This window comes from Grammomys surdaster, unplaced genomic scaffold (assembly GCF_004785775.1).
Source record: "Grammomys surdaster isolate TR1022 unplaced genomic scaffold, NIH_TR_1.0 371, whole genome shotgun sequence".
NCBI classification, from domain to species: domain Eukaryota; kingdom Metazoa; phylum Chordata; class Mammalia; order Rodentia; family Muridae; genus Grammomys; species Grammomys surdaster.
In genome coordinates, this window is record NW_021604790.1 from 494509 (window position 1) to 507716 (window position 13208).

At 48.1% G+C, this 13208-nt stretch overlaps 1 protein-coding gene across 1 annotated transcript; it reads right to left on the bottom strand.

Moving 5' to 3' along the window:
• Nucleotides 1-924: 924 nt before the first annotated feature.
• Nt5c3b (5'-nucleotidase, cytosolic IIIB) lies at nt 925-13193 on the bottom strand. Its single transcript, XM_028780465.1, has 9 exons — nt 13145-13193; nt 12930-13028; nt 12336-12405; nt 12205-12251; nt 8275-8360; nt 6455-6544; nt 4702-4864; nt 2715-2915; nt 925-1526 (listed from the first exon to the last, which is right to left on the bottom strand). Exons 1-9 carry the CDS (start codon nt 13154-13156, stop codon nt 1392-1394), a joined length of 903 nt encoding a protein of 300 aa, XP_028636298.1. The 5' UTR covers nt 13157-13193; the 3' UTR covers nt 925-1391.
• Between the last annotated feature and the right edge of the window lie 15 nt (nt 13194-13208).

Consider the following 13208-nt stretch of genomic DNA (forward strand, 5'->3'; position numbering starts at 1 on the left):
AAACGGAGAAAAGATCCAAGGACATGGAAAACGCACACTCAAAAGGTTCCTTTGTGCATGTGGGGGTGTCTATGACAGGCCACCTCAACTCAACCGAATTTCAAGTTTCAAGGCTGTCCCCACTTCAGGTCAGGATCACACCTTCCCACCCCTACCCTCTCAGATCTACAGATGCACTCCTAGGCTCTTCCAGGATCTAGGCTGCAGGCAGACTCAAACTGCACCCACACTGGGTTTCTACGCTCTGCCTGCTCTCAAACTTTGCTCTATGTGGGGAGCTGTTTGCCTGCTTCTCTGAAGCAGAGAGAGGAAAAAAAAAGTCTGCCTGCCAGACAGAGTCAAAGCAGGTCAGGGTCTGCTGGCAGATCTCCCAGCCTGCTGTGACATGGACCGATATGAGGCACATTTTTGACTCAAGGCTAGGGTCTGAACATTCTATTGACCTTGGTGGAAGGAACAGGGAGGCCTCTGGATAAGGACTGATTTCCTGTGCATACTTCAGCAATTGTTTCTGTTACCTTGTGGCTTTACCGCCCACGGTACTGTGAGGTATAAAAGGCTATGAAAACCAGAGGCTTCCGGTTGCTGCTGGCTGCTGTAGTACTGACTGGAAGTCCTCCCAAATCTCTGCATCTTTTTCTTTTTTCTTTTTCTTTTTTTTTTTTTTTTCGAGACAGGGTTTCTCAGCATAGCCCTGGCTGTCCTGGAACTCACTCTGTAGACCAGGCTAGCCTCAAACTCTCGAACTCAGAAATCCACCTGCCTCTGCCTCCCAAGTGCTGGGATTAAAGGTGTGTGCCACCACGGCCTGGCATTTTTTAAGGTTTCTGTGTAGTCCGGGCTGTCCTGGAACTTGCCCTGTAGGCCTTGAACTCAGATCCGCCTGCCTCTGCCTCCCAAGTGCTGGGATTAAAGACAAGCACATCCGCCGCCCAGCTGGTTTTTTAATTTCCATCTGATTCACACATTATATTTGTCTGACATACAGCTTTTCTTTCTCCCTCCCCCAGCCCCCCACCATACAGTGCTGGAGAAAGAACCCAGGGCCCTCCACATGCTAGGCAGTGGCTACACCATTGAGCCATCTGTATTCCCAGCTCTGAAAACTTTCTGAGAGAACCTTTGGACCGGATGATCTGTAGAAGGCTCACACTGTGGTTAGAAGGCTGGGGCCCACGGTTTACTTGGAAGCACACTTGCCTCTTTCCCACAGGCGAGGCCTTCCTCTAGCCTCTTCCAGGCAGGAGGGAGGCAGAGGCATGGGGAAGGAGTCAGGGGGTGTGGGAGGGCCCAGCAGTTCTTGTCTGCCCTGGGCTTCTCTCTGTGCTCACAGGGGAGGCTTTGTGGGCAGGGACACCTCCTCATGGCTGAGGCAGGGCCCAGCCTGGGCCTTAGGAGCCCTGTAGCTCCACGCAGTCCCCCTGGCGCAGGATGTGCTGCAGCAACCCATTGACCACGTCCAGCGTCTCGTCCTTCTCCAAAACAATGTCGTAAGAGTCCATGTAACGCTCCCGCCGCTCCTCCACCTGCCAGGGAAGCAGATCTGTGTCCCCCAAATGCCCCCTCTTTGCACTTCACACTCCAGGCCTGGGATAGAGGCATGCAAGCACCACTCCCCAGCCCTCTTCTGAAAACCTGAGGAGCTGATAGGGACCGGGCAGGCCAATGAGGGGCCTGAGCGGCCACAATGAACACTTGGCCAGTGTCTGACAGACAGTAACAAGAACTAATGCCCCAGTGTCACATGGCATCTTCCTATGGCTCTGGCATCCACTGGGCTCCAGGCTCTGCTGGCTGGATCCATCCTGAAGGACACCTCTCCTGAGCCCTCCTGGCCTGGACTCTGTCCTTCCCTGCTAGTCTTGGCTGCTTTTGTTTCCTGTTATAGAATCATACTCTCAACCTGGCATCTCCCATCTCAGCCAAGCCTTCAAGATAGGAGTCAGATTGGCAACAAAGCTGGGTATGCCTGCAATCCCAGCACTCAGGAGGCAGAGGCAGAAAGATCTCTGTGAGTTCGAGGCCAGGCTGTACTACAGAATAAGTCCCAGGACAGCCAAGGCTACATAGAGAAACCCTCTGTGTCTTGGGGAAAAATAATCTGCTTCCCTGCTCCCAAGAAAACCCAAGGAATCATCACACAAAGGCTAAATGGGTTAGCAGCATTCCTGGGACTAGAATGGGGACCAACAGATGATGTGCACAGTCACACATGTATGCTAGGATGATGGGCTGGAGTGACCCTTTTCTATCAAGCCCTGGGTCAGGCCATGGTGTGAAGCCCATAGCAGTGTGCTGAGGCTTTGGGATTTAACTGAATGACAGAGCACTTACCTGGCATCTTCCAGTTCTGTGCAAAGCACACACACACACACACACACACACCACATACAGTGGTGTGTGTGTGTGTGTGTGGTTTTCACCAAAAGAGAGAAGATAAATTGAGGTATGATTGCATATGCACAAAGTCCCAGCCATTTGGGAGGTTGAGGCAAGATGGTTGGAAGTTCAAGGTCAGCCTCAGCTACAGTTTGAGACTAGCCCGGGATACAAGAACTCCTATTTCACCACCAACATTCCCTCCCCTAGAGAGGGATGGGGGAATAGGACTTATGCCCCTCCTCTCTGGCCCCAATACTTGCCACACTATCTAGCACATGAGAGGTATTCACCTGTGAAGAGGAATCCACGGGGAAGGCCCAGCCACTGCTTACCTTGTCATTTAGGAAGCCAATCTTGAGAATGTTCTGCACCCCTGGGACCCCATCAGCCATCGTGAGGTCCCCTATGGAGTCCCCAAGCAGGATGATGTTGGTTTTGTTCCGAAGTTGCTGGAAGTACCTGGAGTTCTCACACACGGAACTGTTCTTGTTGTAGGTGTGGATGAGCTGGCCCTTGAATCCTTTCAGGAAACCCTAAACCGTCACAAGAGACAAGAAAATAGGGCTAGGGGACCCACGAAGCACATCCTCCATTCTCTGTCACGGGAGGAGAAACAGTTCCCAGAGCCAGAGATAAAGGCAAAGCTTCACTGTAGCTTAACCCAGAGGCTAGAGAGCTAGGGATGCCTTCGGTCTGTTTTTACGTTCTCATGAAACCTGGCTAGACTCATTTGCTTGTGTCTTCCCTTTGGCTGCATTCTGGGTGGTGATGGCAAAGTTGAGAGGGGGTGCAACAGAGTGTCCCCCCACAGAAGCCTAAGTATCATAGCTGGCCTCTTACTAAGTACTGGGATTTAGCCTAAGCCTTCCACAAGCCCTGTACCGCTGAGCTACACCCCTAACTTTTTCTTTTGAGACAGGGTCTCACTACACATACCTCTGACTCACCATGTAGATCAGGCTGGCCTCAGACTCATAGAGATTCCCCTGCCTCTGCTCCCAAGTGCTTAGATTAAAGGGGTGTGCCACCATGCTTGCGCCACCATGCCTGCGCCACCATGCCTGCGCCATCATGCCTGGCTCCTATTTTCACTGACACATCTGTTTTCTATCCAGCCTTTCTAGGATCACCGTGAACTTTGTTCTGTGGCTCAGAAAGTCGGGTCTTGAGCGTCCAATGTTCCTGCCACAAGTCTCCTAAGCAGGCCTGTGCCACCAGCCCCCAAACCACTTGGCCTTTCACAGAACTCTGTAATTCTTGTTTTAAATAATAGCCACCAGGTGTTACTGATCCTCTGTTCTGGTGGAAGCCAGAAGGCTGCTCAGTCAGATGCAGGAAGCACTCAGAGATAAGAGCTTCCGCCTAGGAGGCCAGGGTTTTCTCTGGGTCATGTGTGCTAAGCACTTGGCTAGAGGCTATTCAGAGTGATAAAATTTTACCACTGGTTTTTTTTGTTGTTGTTGTTTGTTTGTTTTTCTTTTTAAATTTATTAGAGACAGAGTCTCCTGTAGCCCAGAGAATCTCAACTCATTATGTAAATGAGGCTGGCTTTGAATTCCTGAGCCTGCTACCTCTATCTTGCAAGTGCCAGGATTAAAGGCCTATGCAACCATGCCTGCCCACTGGGAAGGAGTGAAAACGTGTGTACACTGGAGCAGCTTACCTCTGGCTCTGAATACACAAGTCTTAAGTGTAAGCCCTTTGGTAACCAAGGTGATACACAACCCATGATGGTGCCACAGGGTTGTGGTGACCTATAAATGAGGACTCTGTGGCAGAGCGCTGACTGTCGATCCCTATAATGTAACGCACAAGCTGGGCATGTTGGTAAATGGTTCAGTTTTAGCGTGAGGGGGTGGGAGGGTGGGGGTGCACAGGTGTGATTCTCTGTGAATTTGAGGCCAGCCTAGTTTACACAGTGAGTTCAGAGACAGCCAGGGCTATATAAAAAGACCCTATTTCAAAAAAGGAAAGAAAGAGAGAGAGAGAGAGAGAGAGAGAGAGAGAGAGAGAGAGAGAGAGAGAGAGAGGAGAAAAGAGGAAAAAGAAAAAAAGAAAAGAAAGTAAGTAACCCATGAAGCCAAGTGCCATGGTTCACACCAACAGTCCTGGCCACTCGGGAGGCCGAGGCCACAGGACTGACTGAGCTCAGGACCTCCAGGTCAACCTGGGTAATTTAGCAAGACTCTTGTCTCAAAGAAAGAAAGCTGAAGGGACTTAAAATGCCCAGTGGAGGGCAAAGAGGCCAGCTGGGTAAGCAGAAGGCACCAAGGCTTGCGGCCCACCCCTCCTCAGGAGCCCAGCCGAGAGATGGCTCACATCCTCACTGAAATCCATGTAGTTGGACACAATGTGGATGTTGGGGTGGAACACTTTCATCTGTCGGATAATTTCTTCCAGGATGTCACCGATGCCCGCCGAGAAGATAAAAAGAGGAATGTTGTTATGGTAGAGTGTGTCGAAGAACGTCTTATAGCCCTCCCTGCAAAGAGACCAAACAGTTGTGAATGCCATGGTATGCAGACATGCATGTATTCATGCTTGCTTGTGTCCATGTGTGCGTGGGTTATATGTCTACCTGTGACCCAAGTGTGGCAGTCAGAGGACAACTATGAGTGTCCTTCCTCAGGAGCCATTCATCTTTTTTTTGTTTTTTTTTTTCAAGACAGGGTTTCCCTGTGTAGTCCTGGCTGTCCTAGAACTCACTCTGTAGACCAGGCTGTTCTTGAACTCAAGAGATCCGCCTGCCTCTGCCTCCTGAGTGCTGGGATTAAAGGTGCGTGCCACCACTGTTTGTAATTTATCATATTTTCTATCTTTGAAAACATATGTTTAGGGCTGGAGAGATGGCTCAGCAGTTAAGAGCACTGACTGCTCTTCCAGAGGTCCTGAGTTCAAATCCCAGCAGCCACATGGTGGCTCACAACCACCCATAATGAGATTGGATGCCCTCTTCTGGTGTGTCTGAAGACAGCTACAGTGTACTCATATATAATAAATAAATAATCTTAAAAAAAAAAAAAAAAAAAGAAAACATATGTTTATGGGTACAGACATAGTGTGGAGGTCAAGAACAACTGTCAGGAGCCAGTTCCCTCTTTCCACTTTACACGGGTTCTGGAGACGGCAGGAATCAGGTAGAGCCGTCTCACTGACTCTTACCTCGTTTAGAGACAGAGTCTCTTACTGGGATGGGGGCTCAGTGGTTAGGCTAGGCTGGCTGGCCTGTCAGTCGGTCCTAGGATTTGCCTATCTGCACTTCCTCAGTGCTAGGATAACAAACTCACTCCACCACACCCAGCTTTTTAGTCTGCATGCTTGAGGAAGCAAGCATTTTACCAACTGGGCCATCTCAGCACCTTAGGCAAAGAGTTTTAAATTCTCTCTCTCCCTCTCTCTCTCTCCATACACAAAAGTACACACACACACACACAAAGAAAAAATATATAAACAAAAGAATACATATATGTGGCTGTCTTATCTCAATATACATACATATTTAATTACAACATGCACACTAAATGTTCTTAAAAAAAATAATAATAATGTTAGTACCCGGTGTGGTGGTTCACACCTTCAGTGCTAGCACTAGAGAACACAAAGTCAGACAGATCTGAGGTCAGCCTGGTTACACAGAGTTCCAGGACAGGCAGGATTACACAGAGAAACCTTGCCTTGAAAAAACAAGATTGAAATAAAGTAAAAAAAGCCTGCTGACCAGAGGTTTCTGTTCTTGTTGTCTATTTTTAAACCATTATTTAAATGGAGTTGGACTGTAGGAGAAGAAGCTCTGACCACTTTGCACAGCATCCCCTGAGGCAAATGGCTTCTGGGGCCACCTTTCCTCCTCTTCTCCCGCCACTGTGACTACTCAACCCTCCGCCTCCTCTGCCTGGGTCAAACAGTTTTAGACTAGCTTTTATTTTTATTTTTGTTTTTCAATGCCAAGGATGGAATTTACAGGCCTCCAGCATCCCAGGCAAGTACTAAACCAGGGAGCCACACCTCAGAGCCACACCCTAAAGCTACTTGGACTAGTCGGGTGGAAATATTTCCACAGCGAGGAGCTTACCTGAGCATCGCAGTGGACTCGCCAACCACCTGAGCTATCTGGAATTTCTGTATCCTCTGCTGGCACAGGAGACTGTGGGCTTTGCTCCACCTATGAACAAACAACCCAGTCACCCTAGGAAGCCCAGTGCCCTGTTCCTTGTCCTCTCTGGCAGCACCCACTGATGGAGGGAGCACATTCTGTTCCACAGTGCCATCTCCTGAAGAACTTTAAGCCATCCTTAGAAGAAAATTGAGGAACTGAGGGGAGAGGAAGGCTTGGGCAAGGAACTCTTCTTAATCCCCTCCCCACAGGGCTCTGTCTAGGCATGCTAGGCTTTGGTGGTTTTGTTTTCTTTTTTTCTTTTTTGAGACAAGGTTTCTCTGTGTAGCCTTCTCTCTCTTGAAACTCACTCTGTAGACCAGGCTGGCCTTGAACTCAGAGATTTGCCTGCCTCTGACTCTGGTGTTAAAGGAGTGCATTGCCACCACCCATCTAGGTTTTGTTTTTGTTTGTTTTTAAGATATTTGGGAATTTTTTTTAAAGATTTTTATTTATTTATTTTACGTATGGGTGCTCTATCTGTATGTACACCTGCATGCCAGAAGAGGACACTATAGATGTGGTTGCTGGGAATTGAACTCAGGACCTCTGGATGAGTAGCCAGTGCTTTTAATCGCTTAGCCATCTCTCCAGGTTTTTGTTTTGTTTTGTTTTGTTTTGTTTAAACAGAGTCCTGTGCAGCACAGGCTAGCCTACAACTTTTTATGTATGCAAGAACAACCTTGATCTTCCTATCCCAACCTCCAAAGCGCTGAGGTGATGTATATGTACCGCCATGGCCAAGCTTAGCAGTACATGTCTCTATCAGAATTTTGCAGTTTGGTCATGTCTTCAAGCTGTAAACTGGAACTCTGTGGTAGTCTAAATGAGAACCCCCGAAGGCTCCTATATTTAAAGGCTTGGTTCCAAATTGGTGGAACTGTTCAAGAAGAATTGGGAGGTTTGGCCTTGTTGGAGGAGGTGTGTCACTGGGCAGGGGGTAGGGGGTGAAGGTGGGCTTGGAAGTTTCAAAAGCCATGCCTGCCCATGTTCCCTCCCGTGATGGTCATGGACTCACCCTCTGACCTGTAAGCCCCAAATAAACTTTTTTTTTTTTTTTTTTTTTTTTGGTTTTTCGAGACAGGGTTTCTCTGTGTAGCCCTGGCTGTCCTGGAACTCACTCTGTAGACCAGGCTAGCCTCGAACTCTCGAACTCAGAAATCCGCCTGCCTCTGCCTCCCAAGTGCTGGGATTAAAAGCGTGCGCCACCACCTCCCAGCCCATAAACTTTCTTCTATAAGTTGCTTTGTCATGGGATTTTAGCGCACAGCAAGAGAAAAGTGTTGGGTCATGGGGCTTAGCCTTCAAGAATGAATAAAAGCAAGTACAGACCCCCCCCCCATTCTTTTCCTCTCTTAGCCCTTCTGCTATAGAGTGACACACCAACAAAGCCATTGGCAGAAGCAGGACCCCTCATCTGGGACTTCCCAGCCTCCCGAAAATGCTGTTCATTATGCATTGTCCAGAGTGTGGTATCCATTACACCAGAACAAAACACACCGAGACAAGGTCACTTGCTGCTTATCTCCAGAGCCAAGGCATTTCTAACTTACTCCTCCAAGAAGTCCCTGAGCCTTTCCACTATCGCAGCAGCAGAGAGCCAGGGTGAAGATAGACGTTCCTCCTTAGAGCTGGCTCGGTGACATGGCCCTCAGGAAGGAAGCGTGTAAGTTCACCGAAGCTCTGGAAGGACACAGGCAGCTTGGCCCTCTCTACCCTTAAATCTCAGTGCCACTTACCACTGCACCATGTGAGGCAGCTTCTCTTTGATGGTCCGGTGTGGGTCGATCTCAATGGGATAATAGTGGTGAAAGAGCTCGGTGAGCTGGGATGGGCAACAAGGGGAAAGCTCATTAGTGCACATCCAAATGGCCCTGCTTGGGCCTCGCTTGAGACGAAAACTCCATCAAAGACTGAGCTTTGTGTAAGAGATTTTTCTTCAAGTTTTCACATGGGGACACACCATATATGAAACTCAAGTTTCTCCTCATGCTTTTCCGACTGCTCACAGTCACCTGTTTGCGATGTGGCTGCATTCTCAGGGTTTACTGCTCCTTGGCACTCACCCCAAGAACAAGGCCTCAGGGTCCTCAACATGAGCTAGACTTGGTGGCCCATGCCTGGAATCCCGGCACTTGGAAGGGGGAGACAAGAAGATGGTAGATACGTAGCCCAGGCTACGTACGTAAGCCTAAGCTACATAGTAAAATTCTGTCTCCAAGTCAAAATATACATATACACAGAGGGAAAAAAAAGGAGTGGGTGTAGGGATATACCTTGTTGGTGGAGAGCTTACCTAAAGAACAATTCTCACCATTACAGAAATCAATGGGAGCTGACGAGTTAGCTCTGGAGTTAAGAACACTTGCTGGTCTTTCAGAGGACATGAGTTTGATTCCCAGCACACACACATGGAGGCTCACGACTGTCTGTAACTCCAGTTCTATAGGATCTGACACCTTCTTCTGACTTCAAGGGACACTAGGCATACACATGGTGTACAGACACATGTGTAGGCAAAACACTAAAACACTCGTACACATAGTAGTAATAAACACTAGCCAGTGAGTGGGACATAAAAGTAACAAGCGTCAGGGAAGGACTGGAGATGCCGCTCCCCTGGCTAACTGCTTGTCTAGTGTGCGTGTGTACCTGGGCTTCTTTCCCAGGAACACAGAAACACATATAGGGTATGATGACACATTCCTATAGTCCTAGCCCTTGGGAAATGGAGGCAGGAGGATTAGAAGTCCAAATTTATCTTTAGCTACGTGAGTAAGTTTGAGGCTAGACACAGTTACATGAGAACTGGTCTCAAACACATGGGCTGGAGAGATGGCTCAGAGATTAAGAGCACGCTGCTCTTGCAGAAGACTAGAGTTTAATTTCCTACACTGACAAGGTGGCTCACAACCATCTAATTCCAGTTCCAAGGGATGTGATGTCTTTTTCTGACTTTGTGGGCACCTGGCACACATATACACATGCAGTTAAAACACTTATATACATAAACCTCGAGGCATGGTGGTGGCACGCCTTTAATCCCAGCTTACAGGAGGCAGAGGCAGGCAGATCTCCGAGATTTAAGGCTCCCTTTGTCTACATAGTGGACCTTGTCTTAAAAACAGAAAGGATTCAAACTAAAAAACAAACAAACAAGCAAACACAAAAAAACTATTTGAGGCTGGAGAGATGGCTCAGTGGTTAGGAGCACTGGTTGCTCCAGAGTGTTCAGAGTTAGTTCCCAGCATCCACAGAGTGGGGACCAACCCTCTGTAATTCTAGTTCCAGGGGTCTAGTACCCTCTTTTGGCTGCTGTTGGTACTCTGTGCATATGGTGCACAGACATACATGCTGGTAAAAGATCCATGTGCATTGAAAGAAAAAGAAAAATATTTATAGAACTGCTACACAGATATAGCTGAAAAAGAAAATCATGCAATTATGAGTGAGGTCCCGCAATTATGCAATTATGCAATTATGACTGAGGTCTTGCCTAGCATGCATGAGGCCCAGGGTTGGAATGCCAGCACATGACAAAGACTCATAAAATAGACCTTGCAGATTGGCGTTAAGAGACACAGCACATTGGTGACAATTCTATCAGTGTCACCATTAGGAAAATTCAGAGCATCTGCATGTGCCTCTTCTAGCTAAGGTTTCTTTCTAGGAAACCAGGACGCTTGATCCTCTGGGACAGCTACTTCAAGGATCACAAGTCATGCAGAACTAGCTGGTAAAGATCCCTGGGGGAAAAATAAGAATTGATGAGGTAAAGACTTTTAATGGACGCATGTAGTCTTGGGACTATTAGGAGCTCATATGGAGTCTCCATCCATCTGTCCATCTGTCCGAAAAGAAAATTAAGTGTAGGGATTACATAGTATTAAGCAGAATATTCTTGAAATGTCTTAAGAGCCTCAGTGTTGGCCAGGGATATAGTTCATTTGGTAGAGTGCTGCCTCTTGTCCCTGCCCATCTTTACAACGAGCCATCAGGTTAACAGTCTTGGAAGGGCCGGGAGGCGGTACTACATGTCTTTAATCCCAGCAAGTGGATCTCTGTAAGTTTGAGACCAGCCTGGTCTGTAGAGTGAGTTCCAGGACAGCCAGGGCTACACAAAGAAACCCAATCTTGAAAAACTGTTAAAACAAAGTATTGGAAGGCCTTGGGTTAAATCCTTAATAATACAGAAACAAAACTCTAAGCTAGACATGGTGGTGCAACTGTTTGATGCAAGCATCCAGGGACTGAAATCAGGAGGAAGAGGAATCCAAGGCCAGCCTCAGCTTCATAGCAAGTTCCAGGCCAGTTTAGGCTTCATGAGAATCTCAACAAAACAAAACCCACAGGAATCATCAACCAATGCAAGCTACCAGCAGACTAGTTAGTACACAACCTTAGTGAACAATAGAAACCAAGAAATTGAGTTACCTATAAGAATGAGCTCAGCCATGTGTAAGAGTCTAGCCTGGCTCTGTTCTATGAAGGGCCACTCAGGGCACAAGCCTGGGGCGGAGTAAACCAAAGGCCAAGCCTCTAGAGTTGGCTTCTCAGTGTTTGTGCATTCCTTACAGCAATGGATTAACATCCATTCGGAAAGTTCTCTGTCTGTATATGCTCCTTACCAGAAAGTGACATCACCAAGAACGTGGCATAAAATGGTGTAAAGAGCTTGGAACAAAGTCTCTATAAAGACACCATCTGCAACTCCATCAAATGACCCTGGGGCAAACAGCTCACCCTCTTTAAGCGCCTGTTTTCTGACGCGTTAGATGAAGACAGTAATATGATAGTTCTCTCTACCTTTGGGAGCAGAAGGTTGACCAATAAGATATTAGCATTTAAATCTCGTGCAAATTCCAGAGATAGCAGTAAACATAGTGTTCACACACGAACTACCCATCATTGTATCTCAGACAATAAGGGAAAGCTGTCCTCATGTATTAAGACTAGATCCAGGGGCTGAAAAGATGACTCAGCAGTGAAGAGCACTGACAGCTCTTCCAGAGGACTGGAGTTCAGTTCTCAGCGCCTACATCAGGCAATTCACGATTTCTACTCCTGTTGACCTACAAGGGTATCTTATGTATATGTACCCCATTCAGACACACACATTAAAGTAATAAAAATAAACCTAATAAACCTACAAAAAAAGAAAACTACATCTCCTTTACTATAACAACTTTAAAAAAGGAATAACTGAAAAATAAAACCAAACAAAACTAAGGAGCAAATCCAGAGTTTCATGCATCGTCGGTAGGCTTCCTCTGACCCAGATCCCCTCTGTTTTTGAGACAAGGTCTCAGTGTGTGTCCTTGTCTGGCCTGAGACTTAATATATAGACCAGGCTGACCTCGAACTCACAAAGATCTGCTGCCTCTGGCTTCTGCGTGCTGGGATTAAAGGTGAATGCCACCAACACCCAGCTTCCTTTGTCAAACGTTTTATTCTGAGGTCTTACTAAATTATCCAAAGATGACCTCGAACTCTTTCTGGAGTCCAGGCAGACCCTGAACTTGGGATCCTCCTGTTTCAGCCTCTGGGATTACCGGCCTCCACACTGTGGTTAAGGAATGGAGTTTCTTAAGGTTTCTGTCCTGGAGGCTGTGATTCAACCCCAGAAGCATACCACAGCCATTTTTTGAGCAAAGAAGGGAGTGACCCACCTCTTTGCGACAATCCTCACTGATAATTTTGCTGTTATCCAGAATATCTGAAAAAAACACAGAACTCCCTTTATTTGCTCCTTAGAAGTTGTCATCTTGAGCCCGACAAGGAAGGCTGAAATGTGACTTACTGTGGGAAGAGGGACATCGCTGTCCATTGTAAGCAAATCTGCTCAAGGTCATGTCAAAATCAGAAATCACCTAAGAGACAAAAAGGAGATTATGGTTGTTGGCTAGGCATTGGTCTACCGTGACCCTTGCCTTAGCCTGGGATAGCCAAAGAAGTCTAACCAGGCCACTGTCCAGGCTGCAGCAAAGCCTTTGCAAGGTTAGGGAGAGACAGAGGAAGGAGGGAAAGAAGTGATCCTGTGTCAGTTCACGAGTAAACCCTGAAGAAAGCAAAGTCCCCCGAGTGTGGGGGTGATTTTCAGTGGCATCTTTCTCAAATGCACTGGTTCTTTCTTAAGGTGCCTTTCGACCTTTGCGGATCTCCCTATCTTCAACTTGGGGGTAGGGGGGAGCCAGGCTCCACCCACATGCTTTCTGAAACCAAGCGGAAGGACCATATTTGATTACTTTGAAAGTTGGCTATTGGGGCAGGTAGGCTCTTTCCCGAGGCGAGCCAATCTGTTTGCCCATGACCATCCTGGGGCGCAGGCTCGCACCTCAGTTGGCGGGAAGGCCGCAGGGCTGGCACCCTCCCGCGGTACCCCAAGCCCCGGTACCTGCAGGCGGTCTCCTCCGCCCCTGCGAAGGGCGCCCACGATTTCCTGAACCCGCCCGGGCTGCCGCATCAGGACCGTGGCCTTCATCAGGCTGCTCACCTGTCGCGAGACCCAAGAGACCCGCTGACCCGAGCGCCGCTATGGGCACCAGTACATCTGGGCCTCCCCACGCCCGTGATCCCGCCACGCGGGACTGTCCCCTCCCGTGGCCTCACCTCCTCCGCCATCGCGCCGCTGGCCTGGTGGGCGGCTCCGAAGACAGAGCCCGCCTTACAGCCA

Coding starts and splice junctions, on each gene's coding strand:
- Nt5c3b (XM_028780465.1), bottom strand. Junction 12,406..12,929: donor GCGGAGGAGACCGCCTGCAG/GTACCGGGGCTT, acceptor TTTGTCTCTTAG/GTGATTTCTGATTTTGACAT. Junction 4,865..6,454: donor GAGTCCACTGCGATGCTCAG/GTAAGCTCCTCG, acceptor GTCTCTTTGCAG/GGAGGGCTATAAGACGTTCT.